Source organism: Alligator mississippiensis, chromosome 2 (genome assembly GCF_030867095.1).
Source record: "Alligator mississippiensis isolate rAllMis1 chromosome 2, rAllMis1, whole genome shotgun sequence".
Taxonomy (NCBI): domain Eukaryota; kingdom Metazoa; phylum Chordata; order Crocodylia; family Alligatoridae; genus Alligator; species Alligator mississippiensis.
Genome location: NC_081825.1, coordinates 12,885,474 through 12,909,014, shown reverse-complemented (window position 1 = coordinate 12,909,014; position 23,541 = coordinate 12,885,474). Strand labels below are relative to the sequence as shown.

The following is a 23,541-nucleotide window of genomic DNA, read 5'->3' as shown; positions in this document are numbered from 1 at the left end:
CAAATCAATCTGATTGCTATTTACAACATACATGCATTAATGTAGCTATATTATTCATCTATAATTGGTTGAGTACAAAATTCTGGGTTATTTTGGGGGAAAATAGGGGATCGGGCTTTGGGACAGGAAGCAATCCCCCATTTATAACATTGTTTCCTATGGGAAAAGCGGTTCTGGGTTACAATGTTTTGACTTAAGACGCCGTTTTCAGGAACCAAGTGTGTCGTAAGTCCGAGGACTGCCTGTATCACCGAACTCGGGGAGCTGGGCTGTTCTCGGGGGCGGCGGGTGATGAGACGAGGAGCAATGGGCTCCAGTGGCAGCGAGTTTAGGTTGGATATTAGGGAAAAAACGCCCTCCCTAGGAGAGGGGTGAAGCTCTGAACAGGTCGCACAGCGCAGAGTTGGTGCAATCTCCATCCTAGGAGGTGTTGAAACCTCGGTGGACAAACCCTGGTCAGGGAGGATGCAACTGGGATTGCTCCTGCTCTGTGCAGGAGCTGGACTGGACACGACCTCCCGCCACCCTCACTGCCTGGCCCCTATTTGACACCTACACTTCTGTGACTCTCTAGGGTTATTTTGTGGCTCCCCGGCGCCTCCTGCCCCGCCACGCCTCCCCGAACTACACCCCCCACAATGCTGCGCGGCGCCAGGGTCCTCCCGCGCGGCGCCGATTGGCGGCGGCGGCTGCGCGAGGTCCTAAAGCCGGGCTGCCCATCGTGCTGCCGGTGCCGGGGGCGGTTTCTGGGCGGGCGTTCTGCGCCGCCGCCCTGCCCGAGCTGCGGGGTCAGCGGGAAGGAGACGATGTCCCACCTCAGCGGCGCCGCGCGCGGCCTCGGCCGCCTCCTCCGCCGTGAGTCCGCCCGCGCCTCCCCTCCCCTCCCCTCCTCTCCCGTCGGCCGCGGGGCCGGCGCCTGGGCTGGGGCGGGCGGCATTCCCGGGCCTGGCCCTCGTCCCGGCGCCTCGCGGCCTGGCGCGGACCGGCGAGGCACGCGTGTGCATGTACACGTCTGCACACACATGTAGAGGCGCACACATCTCTGTGCATAAATATGCACACACCTCTGCAGGCGTGTAGCCGCGCACGCGTGCATATGTGCACACACACCCACCTTCGTATGCACACGTGTCTATATACACGTGCACACGAACGCTCACCCCCTGTGCATATGCATGCACGTGTGTATGTGGGCACACGCACATGCCTTTGCACATGTGTGTGCATGTGCTTATGTCCACACGTGCACATACAACACACCTCTATGCATGTGAATACATATGTGCACATCTCTGCACATGCTGACATGCATGCATGTATGCACACGGACACCTGCGCTTGCACGTGCGCACACATGCATATGTGCACACATGTTCATGTATATACATTTATGCAGATGTGTGCACACACTTCTATGCACATGCAGGCACGTGCACACACAAGCGTGTGCATATAGGCACGCACACACGCACTCTTAACAGCCTGCAAGGTGCAAATCTGCCCCGCCTTCTGTTTCCTGTAGGCCAAAAACAAGCACAAGCCGTGAGCTGGCCCTTCCCGAGGTGCCCTGTGTTGAGCGTCCCTGCACTTGGGTCAGGCCCATCCAGTGTGACGTGGGGGCGGCGCAGGGCTGCGGGGGCAGGGGGCTGCACTGTGATGTAGTGTGGATCAGGGCTTAACGTACTTAATTGCAGACCGCAAGAGCCGGCAGGGTTTTGCCTGTTGCCTAACAACAGTTAACCCCTTGTCTGGCAAGCGCGTGCTCTGCTTAAACACGCGGTACCTTTACACCCTTGCACTGGCTTTGTGATGTGTGTGCGGGGCGTCACGGGCCTGGCAATGCAAGTCGCTGTTTCCATGTAAAAAAAAAAAAAAAAAAGTCTTAAATCTGCTAACCTTACTAGGTTAGTTTGGGGCAGGGTAGGAAGAGGGAGTTTATAATACAATAGGTCAATCTTTGCAGGTTTCCCCTCAAATGTTCTCTTGCAAGCTTGTTTCATTTTCTGACACCCCATAGAGGGGTCCAGGGTTTCCTGTGTGGAGGTCGGTGTGTCACTGGCCATCATTGGAGCGCCTTTCTCGGGGTGAGGGTGGGAGAGAGTCTGGGATAGGGCCGGCGAGTTCAGCTTGTAACAAAAGCAGCTACTTGTTGAGAAGCTTGATCATGGCTGTCTCTGGTTTTTGTCTTAATTTGGCTGAAGCAGCTTCCCTTTTGGCTTCCCCGGCTGGTCGACTTCAAGGCAGCTGAATCTGCACTTGTTACCCAGACAGAAACATGCTTCTCTGTACTCCTACTAAGCTTTTGACTTGGAAGAGGGAGGGAATTTGGTAGGGATTAGGATTTTAGGAGTTACTAGTCCAGGTGACTGTTTGCACTAGGCTTCATCATGATTGTTTTAAGCGTCTTCTACTTAGTATTTGGGCTGCCTTTCAGACCTACTCTCGTTTGCTACTATGCTTGAACTCTTCCATTTGTAGTCTGGGGCTTCCCTACAGGGAGAATGACATCTATGTACAAAGATGCTTCCTTCAGTATCTCTACATGTATTTAAACGGTCTTAAAATTTAACTCGAGTGTTATCCTAGGCAGCAGGAGGGGAAAACGTAGGTACTAAAAAAGTAGCTAAACATTACCTGAATTCTGGAGGCTGCAGGTGGAAGGGGATTGCGGGGGCGGACGGACCCGGTCATACCTTGTTCACTCTCTCTTTCAGCATCCACTCTTTCCCGCTATGTGATACAGGCTTATGTTGCACTTAGGGATGGTGGGCTGAGGCCCACCAAGAAAACTAGAAGCCTACCTCAATTGGGGAGGCCAGTGAGAGCGCAACAGCTAATTATAGGGGTCAAAAGAAAAAAATAAGCACGATCGTAGGTTAACAATATGGGAGTCAAAAGAGGACACCGAGCAGAGCACGCTGGCCAGAGACCACTGACCCCTGAACCAGGCAGAGGAGCCTGTGGATGCTGACCAGTGAATCTCTGCCTGAAATGAGAACAGGAGTAAGAGGAAAACAGTCCCACACTTGCCCAGGCTCCCTCCTGGCCTGGTAGATGGCCAGCATGGGCAGAGGCAGGAGGAGATTGACCAGGAGGTCCTGGGGCTTGGTGGGGCCGTGGATGGGGAATGCATACAAGAAAAGGTGCAGGTAGAAGCGCAGCCAGAACTTCAGCAGGAGGTTGTGTGTGAGGCAGGATCCTGGGGGCGATCGACCTATAGCGTGATCCAGTAAATGGCAGCCAGTGATGTTCTTAGGCACATCTAGTGCTATAGGAAAAAGCTATTTTAAGCAGTCACACACAAGCCTGACAGCTTATTGTTTAATTGAATTGGCTTTTTAGTGGTTCTTTCCTCCTTTTTCAGCCACCTCCCTCTGCTGACAGGCCCAAGCCTCCTGGTTATTTCAAGCAAATACAGAGGGAGAAGGGTTAAGTGTTTCCTCTTTGCTCCGTTTGCTAGCTTTTTGGCTGTCGTAGAGGCAGTGCACAGATCCTCAGCTTCAGTTGCTGCAAAGGGGATGTCTTGGCTCAAGGGTGGGCAAAATGCGGGCCGCAGGCTAGATGCAGCCCGCCAGGCCATTCTATTTGACCCATGGGGCCCCTAAAAAATATAGAAAGTTAATACTTATCTGCCCCTGGCTGCCTGTCATGCAACCCTCAATGCCTTGCCAAAACTCAGTAAGTGGCCCTCCACCTGAAATAATTGCCTGCCCCTGTCTTAGCTGGACAGGAACAGAGCAGCTTCATGCTTGGGTTTAACTCAAGTGTTTTATTCCAGGCAGCAGGAGGGAAAAAAGCTTGATTTGATTCTTGTCCATTTATTTATTTTTCATTCCTTTGAACTTTGTGGACATCAATGGAACGGACACGACTGGTTTTCACTCTGCTTCAGTTCCCTACAGCTGAGCAGCAACAAGCTCAATTGGGGTGTCCCTATGCAGATTAAAATGGTGTTTACCAGGGATTTTTAGCCTCTCACAAAGCTGATTTGTAACTTATAAAAACCAGGGTGCAAGGTACAAGATCAGATGGTGCTACACCAGCATAAACATGTCAGGATTTAAGTTGCTGCAATAAATCTCAGCCTGGACAAAAACTTAAATACTACACTCAATCTCAGCTTTGAAAATGATCTTATAAACATAAAGTTTAAACTTGGTTTTCCTAAAGAAATTTAAAATTAAGCTTTTAGGCAATTCATTTTTCCTAAAGAGAAAAGGCAGGCAATTGAAGAGTCCTCGTTTTCTGTGGAAGCTAACAAAAAACTTTTCCTAGGAAAGCAGTCTACTTGCAAAGTTTTCCACTTGCAACAAGGAAGCAGATACTTGTAAGCCATATGTAAGGCTCTCCTTTACTGTACCATGTCAAGCTCCTGATTCTATTATGATTTCAAAGTTTAAACCCCCTTCCTTTCCTTTCCCAAAGTCCAGGTTCTGTTATCTCTAAGTAGTTGAGTGAGCTCGTGACTTGACCTTCAATGAACTTGACCTTCAGTGATTCTGCAGGATCAGTTGGGGCCTATCTGTCTGCATTGATATCCATGGGATAAAAGATGGTGGTGGTGGTGCTACTTTGAGAAACTGCATCAAGATTGTACTTGCAGCAAGGCCATCCTGGATTCCAGCAAGGGGTGTTAAGTTCCTGTGTCAGTCAGTCCCAGGAGAGCTCAAACCAACTTGAAGTGCGATTTGATCCTGGGGTATTTCTCATGCTACCTTCATATTTATTTCATTTGTTTTGTCAGTGCAAAGCAGCAAAATTATTTAATGTTGCTATATATGGTTTTATTATATAGACCAAGTAGTTTTCAGTCTTTTTTAGACTCGAGGCACCACTCCATAACTTGTGAATTGAGCAGCACCTCGTTTCAAAAACAAACATTTATTACAGTGCCTACCTCCTTGCAGAGGTGCTGGGCAGTGGGGGCAGGGGAACAACCAGGCAGGTTAAGCTTGATCCTGCCCGTATCTACTTCATCCCTACCTTCCCTCCTCACAGCTCATGGCACCCTTCAAAGGATCTTGGGGAAACCCCAGGACACCCTGATTGAGAACCACTGATGTAGGTTTTAAAGGCTCAGAGAAGCAATCTGGCTGAAATAGGCTATTTTCATAGCTTTGATTTCAGAGGGGGCTCTACAGCCACACTCCCAGATGTTCAGCGAGACGCACATTTCTGTTGTCTCGATGGATGGATGGATGCCCGCCTCCTATGATTTCACAGTTTAAGCCCCCTTCTTCTCCTTCTCCCAAATAAAAGTGAACAGTGCAGGCAGCACTCATCTCTGATATCAGTGGTCAAAGACTAAGGTTTCCAGTCCGAGTTGAACTGCTGTCACTGTGAATAAACTGCAGGTATGCATTTGTGAAGAATGGATTTGACACTTATTAACACAAGGCTGAAGCCTGGTAATGGGAGAAGAGTTCTGCTATACTCCACAAAGGTTAGTTGTACTTGCATGAAGGCATCCTGATTTCTCCCATGCAGTTGATTAGACCTGCTCAGAGGCAGGTGATGTGGCTTAGTTAGTGGATGAAGGCCTTCACTGGGACTTCTGTCCCTTGGCTTCTATCCCTAGGCCTGCTCCTCGCCTCCTGTGAATTTAGATGCATCATTGCAGTTCTCTGTTTCCCTCATCTATCCTGCCAGCTGCTTGTAGCACGAACTCTCTTTCTGTAAGTCTCATGCCACAAAACTCCAGTCTTATTACAGTGTGGGTAGAAGTCCCAACCAGTAAAATAGTGGCAATCTTTAGTAAACTTTTTCAGTATAGACAGGCATGGAAAACTATAAACATGCAGCCATTTTATAACATATTGATGATTTTTTTTTATACTTTGTGGGCACAGGTAAGATAAAGTGACTTTTTTTCATTTATTCTGAAGTGAATGGCTCCCCAGACATCTAACTGCTCAGATGTAGAACCACACTTTTTCAAACAGCTGTTTCTTGTCTATTCTTTTTTCCCTTTTTAAACCATATTTCTTCAGCCATGTGAAAAGCATGCACTCCTGGATTAAATCCACAAAAAGCTTGGAATTTAAGCTGGCTTTGCATTAGAGGTTGTTCTGCGCTCTGCCTTGGAAAGGATTGCCAAGTGTATCTCTCTTCACACTTGAATAACTTGGAAAAAGGCTCGCAAGCTCTTCTTTTTCACTTAAATATATATATTTATATAATATAGGGCTGAGAATCTGACATTTAGCTTTCAAACGATCATGAAACCTGTAAGCCCCTTAACTGTGGAATTGCTATCATGACACTGTAATAAAATAAACTTGGTTGTTTGTAACAAGGCTTTGATCAAACAAACTAAATTACTGAAACTTATGGTTGAAATGGACTTTGTGTTGTGCTAAAGAAAGCAAGCAAACTGTGAGAACACTTTGTTTTAAAGCTTGGACACATGGTCGATATTGAAATGTCATATAGTTGAGACTTGCATTGAACAGATCACATATGGCAGTTACTTCTCATCCTAGGAAGCTCAGCAGTCCTTAACAGGCATGCATAAACACCAGTCTTAAACATCTGTAGTTGGAGGTTATATGCAGTACTGAAATGTCCAGGATCTCTCTGTACTGGGGATGTTGGCAGTGTTCATACATGTGCAGATTCAAATGCACTTAGGTCTGATCTAAATAAAGTTTCACTGGCATAACTGAATTGGTATTAAACAGTGAAATTCATAGATTTATAGAACTCAGCCCGGTGCTTCTCCGGTCTCCTCTTGAAGACCCCCAGGGTAGGGGAGAGCACCACCTCCCTTGGGAGCCCATTCCAGAGCTTGGCAACCCTTGCTGTGAAGGAGCTCTTTCTAATGCCATTTTTCGTAGTTACCCCAGGGGATGCCCTAGTAAATAGAGCATCTCCTATTCCCTGCTGCCCTCCCCAATTTGAATTCGTAGGCAGCCACAAGGTCACCTCTCAGCCTTCTCTTGCGAGGGCTGAAGAGATCCAGGTCCCTCGGTCTCTCCTCGTAGGGCCTTGCCTACAGACCCCCAACCGTACGAGTGGCCCTTCTCTGGACCCTCGAGATGCTCCGAATCCCTCTTGAAGTGTGGCACCCAAAACTGGATGCAATACTCCAATTTCGGCTTGAGCAGCACCGCATAGAAGGGAAGCATCACTTCCTTGGACCTGTTCATCATGTACCTGCTAATGCATGATAAAGTGTGGTTAGCCTTGTTGATCACTTCGTCACATTGACGACTCATGTTTGTGTTGGAGTCCACAATTGTATGTGTGGACCCTTATTTACTTGCTTACAACAATGTGGTTTGTCCTTTTTTGTGGCAGAAAACAGTCTTAAACTGAAGTTCACACAAATAGCAATCATTTCTAGTCTTGTACGGTCTGGGACAGAAGTCCCATAAACTGGCTTGGCCTTTTTGAAACCGGTTTCTGTTCATGAACTTCTGTTCTGCTACAGGTTTAAACCAGTTTCTGATCACTTAAACTGGTTTGTGTGCAACTTCTGTCCTCAGCTGTAAAGATTACCTGTAACCATAATTCGTTATTCAGTATATTTTGAACCTCCTATAAGCATATACTTGTTTTACTTTACTTTCTTTCATTTTAAAGACTATTCTGTAACATTAAGAATTATTTCTAGCAATACTTGCTTCTGTATTGTTTCTCGCAGATATTATTCAAGTGAGAAAACTTGTTGGATTAAAATGTTGCCAAGTCTCTCTGACTGTGAAAATCTGACATATCTCTCTAATGGCAGTTCTGTCATAAACGTGTGTAATATGCCCTTTCATACGAGTTTCCCTTTAAAATTGTATTTAACTGCATGTTGTTAGTGATTGGCTAAACCTTCTATACTTTTTTTTTTAAGCATAGCTCCTTGGAAATGGACTAGTATTGTGTGTGAAAATTGGACAGGCTTTTATAGTTCTTCACTACTTTTCAGGTATGCAAAAGACAGAAGCATGGACGTGGCTGATTTTAACACTAGGACATAAGGATTTAAGTTAACAGGCTACTTTGAACCTTTGGTTCAGTCTTACAACTAGTTTAGCCTAACTAGGCAAATGGACACAGTGCACACCTTCTCCAAGCTTTTCCAGGAAATATCATAGAAGGATTGCTGCCCCTGTACTTTCATTGTCGAAACAATAAGTTTATAACTTCATAAGTTCATGACTTTCGGGAATGGCATGCGTCTAATTTTTATACATTTAACAAAAATCATTTAAAAAAACCCCAAACCTTGCAGCATTTTTATCCTCACTTGTTAGTAATGTGTCTGAAACAAATGGACACATGCAGGGATCCTGCCATAGGCCTTTGTGTTGAAGTATAGAGGGTGTTTTTCAGCCAGTAGTGGGGATGACCTGTAAATGTGTGGCTCCTTTTTTCTTTCTCCATCTAAGGACAGTAGCTCGTATACACATGTTCTTGAGTGTCATCTTGATCAAACTTGAGAGACTATCTAGAGTCTGTCTGAATTTTGGGGGGGATTTTTTTTTTAAGCTTCTACTCCCTCCCCCCCCCCCCCCCAGTCTGATTCCCTCAATGTTTTTTTTTCTTATGCTTGTAATTCTCATCTGATGAATACTCGTCTCGGCAGCCCTACTCCTAGAGTAACAAACTCATTACCTGCGCTATAGAGTGGAAGTATGCACTCAGCTATTGAACCAATGCAACAATAAATGTGTAAAATACTCCGAGTATGTCATGGAAATGAAAGTCATCATCACCAGAGTCAATCCTAGAGATGAACTAAAACTAATTTTGACAAAAGGATGCATCAAGCTTTTTTTTTTTCCCCTTTGGGGGAAGAGGGGGGATGGAAATTAAATAATTAAATCTCTCCTGACCCCCTGTATAGTTTATTTGAATGTGAAATGTAAGTCTTGCTAATTAGTAACACAATAAAATCTTACGTTTTCAATAGAGGGACCATGAATCTTATTTCCTGTCATTTGGCATGCTCTGTGCTCTTCTTAATCTCCTTTAGTTGTATATTTTTAAGGGGTTGGAAGCAGTAGGGAAGAAAACAGTTAAACAGTTTTTGGGGCATTAGATGGAAACTGGTAGTGATTGGAGTCACTGTACAGTCAGGGGATTAGGGGGGTTTAGGGGTCCAAGTATTTTTTATCTTTGTGGTTTCTGAGCCCCAGCAGCTAGGCTGTAGTTGGAAGGTAGGTCTATCTAAATATTGCTTGGAAGTACTATTTTGCTAAGGAGTGGTTCAACATGCTTGATGCCTCAGACTGGCTTAGGTATGGAAGCGATGCTGTGCCTGCATGAAATAAATAAGATTCCTGAATATCAGGGCCTGTTCCCTTTCTCTGAAACCTCAAGTAAGTCATGGATCATTTGAAAAAAAAAAAAAAAAAGTGTGGGAAGCGGGGGTGCTGATATTGGAAGCCTAACATAAGGCATTTATGGTCCGCTCTACACATGCCGAGCACCAGCAGCTCCTAATGCAGTCAGCAGGTGCTATGCAGGCATGGCATCTCTGAATATTGGGCTTCTGTTCCTTCCTGGATGTAGTCAAACCATGGCTTACTTGCCAACTTCAAGGGGTTATTTGTGGCCTAGTGCATTATTATGTGTAAGGCCTTGTAGAAGAATCAAATAAAGTTTTGGTAATGTTCAAGTTTAATATTTTGCTCTCTTTCTCTCCTTTTCCTCCAGTGCAACCGAATGGACTAAGACATAGTTCCTATTCAGCCACACGGAAAAATCTTTATATCAATAAAGATACCAAGATCATTTGTCAGGGTTTTACCGGCAAGCAGGTGTGTATAGGCTAAACAGTTTTCCACTATGACAAGTGTAATCGCTCAAAATATTTAAGTTTATGAATGAGATTTAAATGACCCATTTGCAGATGATGCCATGGGACTGGATTATGGCACCAAAAAGGACTCTTTAGTTCTGCGCTCCTAATCCTAAAAGATGTTCCATATCTTATGCTTTGATTGGTCTTTTAGTAATTAACATATTTAATAAACCTGTCTTACAGATTTATTGCTATTACTTTGCAATTTTAGCCTTGCTACTGTATGCATCATAACATCTTTAAAAAAAAAAATCTGAAAGGGAAGTTTCTGCTCTGTAGATGGACCCCCTGCATTTCTGCTAAAATACCTCTGGACAAGGGAAATGTTTTTCATTGTTAAAGCAGTTTGTTCTGGACACTGTCTTACAAGCTTGTTAAAACAATATTCAGTGTATAATTCTGTAACATGTCTGGCAACTATTCTGTGCATGCATGCATGTGTAACAAAACAGCTGTCTGTAGAGTAAGTATTGGAGCTTTGTCATCTAAATATGAGGGTGCTGTGTATATACTCTTGTTCTTTTTGTATTTTTAATTTTTAACAGCAACCTGGAATCCTACTGTTTCCAATCCAGTTCATGCTCAGATTCAGTAACTGGTCTCTTCAGTGTTTCTGGTTAGTGTTTGTTCATTCAAATGTTACCTTGAGACAATGCCTTTTTGTTTTCAAATCTAGAGTTTATTTTCCAGAGGGATTCTGTGCAATTCCTGTTGTCAGCTTGGTTCATTTAATCCTCTCTTCACATTTTCTCACTGTTACACATTTGAATGAAAAATAGTCTACATCTGACAGTAGAATCACATTGATATAAACTGGTAGCAGCTGTTGATATTCATTCATTTGACTTGATTATCATATCTATGATCTGTGAGAACAGATATGCAGAAATAAAGGGTGGACCTCCACTGTGCTCTCAAAGTATTGGCAAGGGGAAAACTAGCTACTCTGTCTTGTGACTTGGAGCACATCAGCTCTGATCTAAAAGAAAAAGCCATTTCATATTATTCTGAAGCTCATCTAAAACATTCCTGTGCATTGCAAATTATTTATTTGTCCTATCAGTTTGTTGTGCTGTACACTGTAAATTCATTTCGGGAATGGGGGGACCAACTAACTGTAGCCTTTGTATCCCATGCCAGTCTTCTGGTTGAAATGGCTACATTGAGTTGTTTAATTTTGGGAGCCAAGATAGGTTTTTGTGTATCTTACTTTGTACATCACCTCTTTGATCTTTTTCGTTGTATGCACTTTCTTCTGTTTCAGTCTCATACCCTTTTCTTTGTGGCAGATCAGTTTAACTGCATCTAGCTAAACTGCATGTTACTTGATATCCTCACTGGGGACATGGTTTGGATTAAACAAGCATGTTACTGCTCGGTAACTAATAGGGATGTAAATATCGTTTTTAAATTAATTGTTTAACCTCCTCTAATTCTATCTGTTAAACGATAACACAGCAGCTCCCATAGCTGCTTCTGGGAGCCACTCCTGGGGCCCTTTGACTGGGTGGAGGTGGCCAAGCCAAACAACACAGCCCAGGTGAATCCCTGCACTGGGAGGGAGCACCTGTGAACCAGCAGATAATTGCTTAATTAATGAATCATCACTAGGCCTTGCTCCTCCTCCCTCCTACCTGCCCTGCTGCTTTCTGGTTCCTGCTAGGGCATTGCATGGCCTCCCTTCCCCACTTCTTTGCCATGATGCCCAGCCCCTGAACTAAAGGATAACCAGTAAGCTAACCAGTTATTACTGCAGTTATCATTTAAACGATAAAACGTTTAAACTTCTGCAACCCTAGTAACTAACTTTTCATTTTTTATTAGAAATACGTTAGATGGGGACAGTTTTGACCAGACTGTCTTAGCTTCAGAAAGAGATCTTGAAGAGTATCCTCTTCATCCTTGAACACTTTCTTTTGTCTTCCTGTCTTGTTTCTAAATGCAAACTTTATTTACCCTTGACTTCTTGACTTAACACTCTTTTTCCTTCCATCTACCCTTCCTTCCATCTGCCTGCTTCTTTGTCCCCTTTTGGTACCATGGTGTGTCCTCTGTCAGGAACTTTTGTATCTCTACTACATTTTCTTTTTGACATCTCACTTGAAGCTATCCTCGTCACTTCAGTTGCACAGAAAGAGAGCAGCTTTGTAAGGGTCTTATTGAACAAATGCTTAACACATGTTAAATCTGTGGTATTAAAATTGCAAGGTAATGTTTACTGTGATCTGTAATGTGCTCAGCTCACTGATTGTGGCTCCCAGCCCCGACACTGCACTGGAGTCTTGAACTGGCCCTGGAGAGGTGCCAGGGCTGGGACCAGCAATCATCTGATTGTTGATCCCAGCCCTTGAACCCTCTGGGGCTGCAGGTACCTGATCCTGGAGGATCCTGGTAAGTGAAATATCCAGGATCCTTCCTCCTGATGTATGTGGCTCTCCTTGTCTCACCTGGAGCTGGGTGAGGACTGCAAATTGCTTGTCTTATCACCATGGAGAAGTCTGATAGCTGAACACATGTTATTTAATATTATCTGGAAATGCTTCTTCTGCAAAAAAAAATCATAACTTTGCTATGATACAAGCACACAATGCATGTTTTATTGCTTGAACACTTGTGTGTTAAGTGCATTTATCATGCAGTATGACCCTGAGACTTTCTAAATGACCATTGTTGCACTCCAGTGAATTCTAATGCCTTAAGGGGGAGGGCAGGATTGCCCCTTTGGGTGTTTTTACATGTACTACGGAGGTGGCGGGCAGCAGCATTTTAATCGGAGTGGCTTCCAGAACCGCTCTAATTAAAGAACCTGGACTGTCTCATGTATCAGCGTCTTTGTGCTTCAGAATGGTGGAGGGGCACTTTAACTAAAGCTCGTTGTTTTTTACTTTGTGCAGCAAAATCATCTTGCTCTGATTTTGACATGTCTTTTCTTTCTTATGGATAAAGTTTTTACTTTGTCTTGGATATAGTCGATCTTGCATTAAAAAGACATTTAAAAATGCTTTCAAAGTTTTTTAGTCTTCAAAGATTTGAGTTTTATTGTTTATGAAATTCTCTGCCTCTTTCTACAGGGCACCTTCCATAGCCAACAGGCGCTGGATTATGGCACCAGTCTAGTAGGAGGAACTTCACCTGGGAAGGGGGGACAAACTCATTTGGGCTTGCCTGTCTTTAATTCTGTGAAGGAGGTAATTTTCCAAGAGTGGACAAAATCTTAGAAAGGAAGGGATGGAGGCAGAAAGGCTGTCAGATTTGGATACATGAATGCCCCCTTTAAGCATCTAGACATGACATGAGGGAGTAACAGCAGAGATATGACTTAACTTTCTGGTTTAAGTATTAGTAAAATATAAAATTGTCCAGCCTATATAATAGGGGGAGCAACCACAAAAGTCCAATCTGAATTTGGTTTTCATTGTAAAATCCATTTTTAAAGTGCTTGTGTAAATTAAAGGGGCTAGAGGTCAGTTGAATTGTTTACGCATATATTCTGTGCATGTGACTCTAGCTTCTGCTAATTACCGCATGGAATAAAGAAGTGTGACTTGATGAGTAGTCTTTACTGTATACCGTGTAAACACTATATAGCTTGTTTCTAGCCATCTGTTTTGCAGTTACTCCTCTACTCCTTATGTCCCATCGACCCAAATGAAATTGCTAAGCATTGAGTTGGTATGACTTCATACCCTGAATCTTCTGTTTTTTATTTGGGGGTTTTGTTTGTTTTGGTTTTTGTGTTTTTTTTTAATTTGCCTCTTTTTAGATCACGTTCATGAACAGGAATATTTTAACTGGTTAGTGGCTAGATGTTCTCAAGATTCTTATCACGCATTTGTAATACATTTTTGTTAATGTACCCCTTAGGCCAAAGAGCAAACAGGTGCTACTGCCTCCGTTGTCTATGTGCCTCCTACATTTGCTGCTGCTGCCATTAATGAAGCTATCGATGCTGAAATCTCTTTAGTTGTGTGCATTACTGAAGGTATTCCACAGCAGGACATGGTTCGGGTTAAGCACAGACTGACTCGTCAAGATAAGACTCGGTTAGTTGGCCCAAACTGCCCTGGAGTCATCAACGTAAGTTTTATAAAGCAAAGATGTTGTGTGTTTTAAAGCCTTAGACTGGACCATTTTTAATGATACTGATACTCCAGACTCTTTTGTCTTGATTTTTGATCTATAGTTCTTCTCTCTCTAGCCTGGAGAATGTAAAATTGGCATCATGCCAGGTCACATTCACAAGAAAGGAAGAATTGGTAAGTTTTACTTTCTAATTTGCATTATTGTAAGATGAAATCATCCTTTATGATGTAACTTAACGTATTGCTAATCAACTCTTACCCTTAAGGCATTTGAGGTGCTATGTAATAATTTATTGAATTTGTTCATGTGTAAATGCAGACGGACGAGTGATTGCACTGGTAATAAAGCCCTTATTTTTATCTTGATGGATGTTGCTTGAGCAGTAGTAATAGAAGTAAAGGTACTGGAAGGGATTTCTGAGGTAATGTGGTTGGCTTATCTTTCCTTAACTCTTCTTTATCTGAGGATTTTCAAGCACTACACTTCTAATTTTTAATCTTTCAATGCCTTGACAGTGGAGGCCGGGGAACTTGTACCTGAAAGGAGCTTAACATTATGTAGGGAAGGGAAGCAAATTTACTTTTGGTTTGAATACTTACTGGGTAAAATAGCATGCGTTCATCATGTGATGAACGTGTAACAAATCATACCAGCTTCTGAAGTTGGAGAACTTGTCCAAAGTTGGTTTCTGCCTTGCTGTGTAGAATTGTGTTTTCTTGACTTCATTGTCCCTGCTTTAAAACACTAGGTACCATGATCTTATTAAAAAAACAACACAAAACAAAACATGTACATAGGCTTTTCTTGGCATGGCCTACATACAATCTCAAAAACAAATATTGGGACTTAGAGGACTTCTGCAGAATGTGGCCGGTGAGAGACTTCAGGTTTGTAAGCACCTGCCTTAGTGGCAGCACTCTTACTAATGTTAGTGCTTTGCATCAGACACAAAGAATGCTGGGGAAGAGAGGTGTCTAATGCCTTTTGAGACGGTGCATCCTAACGAGAAATCATCACATGCTGCATCAGGGTGAATAGGACCCAAAGGAGTACCCTAGCTACACTGTGATGCTCATTATCATAGTGCAAATTACTCCTTATCGGTTAGTGTTTAGCTTCTTGGCATCAGCTTTTTTAAAGACTAGTCTGTTCTGGGTTAGTGCAGTAAGAAATATTAACACCCTAGTCACACACCTAGTTTCAGAAGTACCTATAAATCTGAAATTGAAAAATCAAAGAGGAGTTCAATTATGTCCTTTTTGTAGATGGAATCATAAAATATTGGCCTGATGATAAAAGACAGAAATGGCTGACATCACCTTACATTTTCTTCTGAATCAAAGTACTGTTAAAAAGCTCTTGAAAATATCTTGTACTCATAAAATGTTTTAGAGAGAAATCTTAAGTGCAAGGCACGTAAAGTACTATGTGATAGTCTTAAATCTCTCACGTCTGCCTGGCCAGCAGTAGTTCAAGGATTGTGTGAGTGCAGACATGAGCCGTATATCACTTTTTTTGGTACCATTCTCTAGTAATGCTGTGTGGTCCTTGGCTGTAGTCATAAGTATCCTTCCCTTCTGTTACTGAATTATGTTGGGATATCGTAGCTGTAAGGGGCAACAGAAATGAGGTATAAAAATAGTACCAGTCTTCTGATCTTTAAACTGAAGTTGCTTAAAAGATATCTGATCTGAATAGTTGATTGCACATACTTTACAAATGAGATATTAATTGTGAGGGGAGGACTTTCTGTTGCTTCAACAGCACATAGACTTGAAAGATCTAGACTTCCTAAGTGTTGGTAATAACATTATTTGTGTTGCCTACTCCTTTCCCTAAGAGAGCTGCCCAGGTGTCTTCCATATTCTGGATAGCTTCTTTATAGTGCTAACAAAGTTTGGCTTCAGTCCTGTATGAGACAATCTATCATAATATGTTATTGCTTAAAAATCATTTGCATCAAGATGACAAGTAACAACAGAGACTTTGTATGAGAGCAGCTCTCAGACTTGGGTCCTGTGGGTACTGCCATGGCACCAATCTTAAATGGCAGTAATGACACAGTAATAAGCTACAGAAGCAATTAGGTTTCTGCAAGCATTTTCCATTGCAAAATGCTTTAAGGGTAAAGATATGGAATCTGTTCCTTTGCTAGACTGCAGCCAGCCTTGCTATATGGCGTGCACAGCAGTAGAGCATGCATTTAGGAGAAGGAAGTAATGCTGTTGTAAGTTGACTTCATAGGTAAAGTTCTAGCGCAGGGGTGTCAAACTTAATGAAGTAGCAGGCCATTTTCCCCTACCAGCAGCCTGGGATGGGTCATCTAGCCCATATTCCTTCTTTGAGGCTAGATGACCTATCTTCAGATTGGAATCGCAGGGCTTCTTGCTGTGGCTGCTGCAACCACTGTGTTGTTGCAGCCAGCTTCCAGGGGATTAAAACAGCTCGCTCCTTTTTTCCCAGTGTGAACTAATGCTGATTTTTCTATCCAGCAGCGATCAAAAACTTGAAATTTGTGTGTGAGAAGGGGGAAGGGAGGAGGTCAAGCAGCTGTGGCATTATCCCCAGTGTCTGGCTCATGCTGCTACCATAGCTTCAGCAGCTGTGGATAGAAGCCCTGTAAGTCATATCTGGAGGGGAGTCATCTAACCTATGAGCAGCTTGGTTGCCCGGATGTTTGCCATCCTGCTCTAGTGTGAGGAATGCTATCTTATTTGATGCTTTAGACTTAGTGGACAGCTTCAGATGGCTGAACGTCAAGAAAACCAACCAGGCAATGAGTGACACAAATCAAATATTAAACAGAATGTTTTTTTGCTAGAGTAACTAGAAATTTGTTTTTTCTACTTGTGATCTCCTGATCTCTCTAAAAAAAAAGAAAAAAAAATGAAAAAGGGAAATGAGCAGAAGCCAAATGATTTTTAACGTATAGAAGGTAACCAGTCTCCTTCTTTTAAGGTATCGTGTCAAGATCTGGCACCCTGACATACGAAGCTGTCCATCAGACAACGCAAGCTGGATTGGGACAGTCCTTCTGTGTTGGTTGGTATCTTCCTGAAGAAACAGTCTGTGCATTGGTTGAGCTTCTTTCTTCATTGAAAACTACAGCATGTAGCATTGTAGAAGCTAGTAGGAAAACGCTGAATAGCTTTTAAATGTATTTAGAAATACTGCATTGTTTTTGCCCAAGGTATCCAGGTACTGTGCCAGAATATAACAAACCTTTGTCTTCTCAGTTGGTTAAAAGCCCGGACAGCAGAACTGCACTAAGAACCATGAATACACATGAACCTAGCATGGTTTCTTTTTTAAATATAAAATGGAGACTAGCTTTAGCATGCTTATTGGACTAAATTCTCTACAGTGGTGGTATAGCAAGATGGTTAATGCAAGTTAGATGCTTCATGGGGATATCCTAGTGGAGACAAAATCCAGCTAGTTTTTTACCTCTCTAACATTGACCTCGTCTATCTGTATTTTTTTTGAGCACCTGAGGTTAACCTTGCTGCACAGGGGCCCTCTTTCTGTGAGAATTCATAGTGGGGGGAAAATGAAGGTGCGTTAGCATGGTAAAAATGTATTATTTTTTTGTGCAGTAAAGACTGGTATTTCAGCACAAGTTTTGAGTACCTACGTAGGTTCCCCCACGTCTCCAGAAAATACTTGGTATGGACTGGAACATAAATGATCCCAGCACTATTGCAGTCTTTCTCATCTGAGAAGGCATTTGATTGGCCTATACTTTTGTTCCTTATAAAGTGGAATTATATATATTTTCCTTCTGTATACCTGTATCTTAGTTTACAGGAACTGTGCATGGGCTGCCTAGGTTTGTGTGTGGCTGTAGTTCCTGCTAGAGTCTTTCCGGTCTTGGTTAGGATCAGTTAGTCCTGATATTAGTCTGAAAGTAAATATGCTCCTGTTTTTACTCCTCTTTCTAGGGATTGGGGGAGATCCTTTCAATGGAACTAACTTTATTGACTGCCTTGATGTCTTCCTGAAGGATCCTCATACAGAGGGGATTATATTGATTGGTGAGATTGGAGGTAATGCTGAAGAAGATGCTGCAGCATTCTTGAAGGAAAATAACTCCGTAAGTCCCGAAGCATGCTGCCCTAGTATAGTTAAGGCATTCTGGACATTTTTGCCACTTAAGAGAAATTCATTTAATTGAGAATTAAGAGACAGAACTAAAAATATTGAAAATTTAGTTAAAACCAATTAAAGATGAGGTGTAAAGACTCCAGAGACCAGGGTATCAGTTTTTGATCTCAATCCTATAATGCTGTTTGCTAGCTAACATTCTGATTATTTTTGTGAATCATATATGCCTGCCCTTTATGGGAACTGTTTTAAATTGATGACTGTTTACATATCCCTTCTGAGCAAAGCTGTTTTCATCCCTGCAGGCCACTGCTTCCTTGTAAGACGTCTCGAATTCAAATGTCTGTGGTTAGTGTCTCTTAACAGTATATAAACAATCTTTGCTCTTTCACCACAGGGTCCTAATGCCAAGCCGGTGGTGTCATTCATAGCTGGCCTGACAGCTCCTCCAGGCAGAAGGATGGGTCATGCTGGGGCAATCATTGCTGGGGGGAAAGGCGGAGCTAAAGAAAAAATTGCTGCACTTCAAAATGCTGGCGTTGTTGTGAGCATGTCTCCTGCTCAGTTAGGTAGCACTATGCACAAGGTCAGTATTTGGACAACCTGGGTTCTTTGAAATTCTGGAACATGCATGTACATAATGGTGGTGGATGGGTCATTTTCGACGTGGAGGGGTCCAGACAGTGGAGTCTCCCAGGGCTCGGTCCTGGGGCCTGTACTATTCAACATCTTTATCAGAGATCTGGGTGTGGGTGTGGAATGTATGCTGTCCAGATTTGCTGACAACACTAAGTTGTGGGGCAAGGTAGGCACGCTGGGGGGAGGGACAAAATCCAGCTAGATCTAAACAAACTACAAAGGTGAATGGATGAGAATAGGATAGAATTTAACGCAGACAAGTGCAAGGTACTGCACCTGGGGAGAATGAACCAGCAACACGCCTATAGGCTGGGGAGAACACCCTTGTTAACACGGTGACAGAAAGGGATCTTGGAGTCACTGTTGACTCCAGGATGAACATGAGCCACCAACGTGAGGAAGTGGTCAGTAAGGCTAACCGCACCTTGTTGTGCGTCTACAGATGCATCACAAGCAGGTCCAGGGAACTGATTCTTCCCCAAGAATGCAGCATTGGTCAGACTGCAGTTGGATCACTGCATCCATTTCTGGGTGCTGCACTTCAAGAGGGATGTGGCTAGCTCTGAGAAGGTCCGGGGCGGGGGGGGGGGGGGGGGCACTTGCATGGTCAAGGGGCAGCAGGGCAGGCCAGTCGAAGAAAGAAAGGCTAAAGGGCCTGAACCTATTTAGCCTCCGCAAGAGAAGGTTGAGAGGGGATCTGGTGGCCGTTACAAACTCACCAGGGAGGACCAGCGGGAATTGGGGGAGGCTCTATTCCCCCAAGCACCACCCAAGGTTACTAGGAATCATGGCCACAAATTGTTAGAGAGAAGGTTCAGGCTGGACATCAGGAAACATTACTTTACAGTTAGGGCTGCCAGGCTCTGGAATGGGTTTCCAAGGGAGGTAGTACTCTCTCCTACCTTGGGGTCCTCAAGAGGAGGTTGGACAGATATTTGGCTGGGGTGATATAACCCTGGTATCCGTTCCTGCCCGGGGCAGGGGGTCGGACTTGATCTGTTTAGGTCCCTTCCGACCCTAAGTACTATGATGCTATGATAAGCAGAACAAGATGCTTAAAAGCCTTGTTGTTGCTGGAGGTGGAGAAGGTTGTTTTGCAAACAGGTCCAATGTTCAGTGCCCCAGCTGAAACAATTCAGAATTGTGTCTAGAGTTGCAGTAGCTCTACTAAACAAAAACTGCAGCTGCTGTTTAAATGTTGAGGCTTTTGTGCATGCTGGCAGTCTTATATTGTCCCATGTCTTGTCAAAGCCATGTAACAAAATGGAGAGACTATAATATTTGGATCACAATGGACTAACTAGTTCTAATTTATAGAAGCTAAATGTCACATTAAAATAACAAATTCATATTTAATCTCTAGATGAGAGAATGCCCTTTAATTTTTTTCCCCACAAGAATTGATTTTTTTTTTTTCTCTAAGCATGTAGAATAATTCTGAACCCTGAGCATATGCATGGAGCTGAAATCAATTATTCATACAAAAAATGTAAATCCTCTTTCCAATTCCTCCCCTTCAGACCGTCCCCTTGTGCATATATAGTCCCTTTACAACTGTATTTTGCTTTTGTCTAACACTTCTGAGAGAACTGCCTAGATAACTAGCAAAGATCTATACTATTTTTTTTTTTGCTTTTTTGGCCCTTGTTTCTGTCAAAATGTGCACTGTCTAGCCTCTTGCCAAAAAAATAAAAAAAGTGCAATCTACTTTAAAGAATGGAGCCAAACTAAGAAGTGGCTGCAGCAGAAAGGCACATCTGCCTGCATTACATTATGCGGGTAGGCACACTGTTTCTGCTGCAGCTCTTCTCAGTTTGGCTCTGAGATGCCTTCTGAAAATGGAGGCACCTGGGGCAGTTCTACCTGGAGGCAGCAGCATCCTTCTTGAGGCTGCTGCTGCTGCTGCAGGGCAGAACTGTTAGAGATGGGACACTGAGCTATATGGGCTCTTTGGTCTGACCCAGTACAGGAATTCTTATGTTCTTTATATTAACCAAAGCTTCTTTGCAATACATCTGCCTTATCCAGCTGAAATGTTAATGACAAAATATTGGTAAACCTTTTAAGTTTTACGACAGATGTTGGAGGCAGGGAAAGTCTGCTGTAAAAAAAGACTTTATTGAACTTGAGCTGTGGAGCTTACTTCTCCCCACCATGATACTATCTGCTTTTGTTTAACTGGGTACCAAGTCTTCACTGTTGTTGTCACCCAAGACCATACTTCTGATTTTATTTATTTATTATTTTTAAGGCATGTTGTTTGCTTGCTTATAGCAGTGGGAGTAGTTTTTTGTTAATGATTTCCTTTCTATGTCTCTCCCCTTTTCCTCCTCCTTTCCCTGCACCTGCTGAGAGTGGCATAAGAAATCAGCTCTATATGGCAGGGGGGGGCGGTGTTACTCAAAAAATCAGCCTCAAATTTAAAACAAAGCCAGCAGAATAGTTTTAAATACACAATAGAAATGGGAGTGTCACTTTCTCCTTCCTCCCCCCCAAATTTCAAATCTGACTTTTTATTTGGACAGTTGTGTTTTAAAAATAAAGGGTACATAAGAGTAACTACAGTATTTTCACAGCACTACGTATTACTTAAGTAATTGTCAACAAAAATGAGCTTTCCTGTCATTCATAGCTTTGCTTTTCGCCCATAGATGACAAGCTGAAACACTACATTGGTCTCCCTGAAATATTACACTCAAGCAAGGGTAATTTAGAGCAGGATTTCTTCAAAATGCCTTCATTAGATGGCATTTTTGCCTATGTTTTTATCTCTGCTGATGGTTAGAGCTCTTTGAGAACACTTGTCACAACTGTAATGTGTCTGCTTGTTCTCTCTTTGAAGGAGTTTGAGAAGAGGAAATTGCTGTAAAAGAAAATCCTCTGGAATATTCTGTCATCGAAATGTCAGTACACCACCTTGGCTCTTACACTTGTTGTCCCCGACGCTTGATCACCTTGATATGACTGACATGAGTCTTTTTTTTAATTAAATTGGACTTTAAGGGCATACACTTTTTATTTCAGCTTGTCCTTTGTTCAGACGTGGTCACCTGATTGTAAATCGTAGCAAATTAATAAATTCAGCACTAAAATTAATATATATTTTGAATTACTGAAACTCAGTGACTCTTTTTCTCGCTTTAAATCATCCCAAGGTAGCAGTTGCTAAAATAAACACAGCCCACCACTCTACCTGGAAGCTTTAAGAGCAGTTTAAAATTTAGATTTTTGGCGTATGTAAAGTACTGCATAATATATGATGCTTTAAGTAGGGTCTAGTAGCTATTTATGCACACACCCAGGACTTTTTTGGGGTTGGGTAGGGTTGTGGGGATAAAAGCACTCTTACTTGGCCGTTAGCAGCTGGTAAATACTTCATCTAAGCTGTAGGTAGAAATGTATGCCGTCCACTTAACGAACATCGCTGCATCTACAGGGTGAATCCTGTTGATCCATGCAGCTGGATGTGTAAACTTGAATCCAGATATTCTGTCCAAAGCTGCTGAGCTTTATGCAATGTAACCCTTGTAAATGGGGGTTTACCTTTACAGTTGCTGAAAGTTTGGGGGATTAAAACTTAAAAACTATGTTTCACTTGAGATCTAAAAGGTGAAGCAACGGCCCATGCAGTGGCTGAATTGATATTTCAGAGTTATATTTTTGTTGAAGAGAGTAATTGTAATTCCCTATGAAAATGTATATTCATAATTTTGTAACTTGCAAATTGTGTTATTTTCCAGCTTATTGTCTTAATTTTCTCCTTCCACCTTTACCGGTTGGTGCATTGCTTTGAGTGTTTTTGAAATACTGCAAATGATAGGACTTGCTGCAATGAGTGGGCATTCTGAAAACAAATTTGGTGAGAGATGCTTCTTGTAAATGATTACCAATGCATCCTGGAAATTGCAGGAATAGATCAAACTGGTGCCTGTAAATGAGTAGGAGAAACTATAACAAACTGACTGAGTTTAAGTTGTTTTTATTATAATGGAATTAAAATCGGTTGGGGAAACTTATGTTACATGATGTTTCTATAAAAAATATATATATGTACACACTCCATAAAGACTCTGTTGCAGAAACTTGTGTCCTTATTTACCAAAAGCAGTTTTGTGCTTTTTTCAAAAGAAAACAATGCAGCTAGTCTCCCTGCTGTCTCTGCACTGACAGCAGGTGTCCTAATACCACCATTCAAAATCTGGTGAGCTATAATCCTGCAATAACAGAAGACATGGTAAATCTATGCTCATAACGAACGCATTGTCCATCATGTTGTGCAGCACGTAAGAATGTGTCCTGTTGCCTGGAACTCCGAACTGCTGCAGTACCACAAATAACTCAAACTGAAGCAAAGCAGATCTTCCAAGAAGACCTAGTAATTAGGTGGCTGGAAGTCACAGCAGTTATGTAACTTAAATCTCAGATTTAAAGTCTTATTATTATGAACACTTTTTGCTAGATGTGTTCAAATTGCAACCTTGGCTTCATTTTGAATGTGGAGCAGAAGGGGGATGTGTTTGGTTTTTTTGTTTGTTTGTTTTTTCCCAAGTTTGGAGAAATACAGGAATTTAAAAACCAGGTTTTAAGCGTGTGCCCGTCTCCACAGTCAGTGAATGGTGAGGACATTGAGACTGATCACTGAGGCTTCCTAATAAATCTAGCAGTTGCCTATCAGAGTTGTGCCTTTGTTGTGATTGACTTGTTGGGAACTAGTTTCATCACCACCAGAAGCCACGTGATGGGTAACAAGACAGGTAAGGTTTTACTGTAATGAGCTGTCTCTTGGAGGCAGTTTCACAAAACTTGCAGCTTGCTCCGGTGCCGGTGCAGAACCACGATCTGAAGCCTGTGCACTCCGGGTGGAGGCGTGCAGGCAGGGAATCATGGCTTTGCCCCGGCTCTTTGCAGTGATGACA

At 42.8% G+C, this 23,541-nt stretch overlaps 1 protein-coding gene across 1 annotated transcript; it reads left to right on the top strand.

The window, feature by feature from the left end:
- The first annotated feature begins 745 nt into the window (after nt 1-745).
- Nucleotides 746-23,301, top strand: SUCLG1 (succinate-CoA ligase GDP/ADP-forming subunit alpha). Its single transcript, XM_006275947.4, has 9 exons — nt 746-855; nt 9,652-9,755; nt 12,871-12,987; nt 13,664-13,876; nt 13,998-14,055; nt 16,841-16,924; nt 17,824-17,975; nt 18,384-18,572; nt 21,468-23,301. Exons 1-9 carry the CDS (start codon nt 807-809, stop codon nt 21,492-21,494), a joined length of 993 nt encoding a protein of 330 aa, XP_006276009.1. The 5' UTR covers nt 746-806; the 3' UTR covers nt 21,495-23,301.
- The last annotated feature ends 240 nt before the right edge of the window (nt 23,302-23,541 follow it).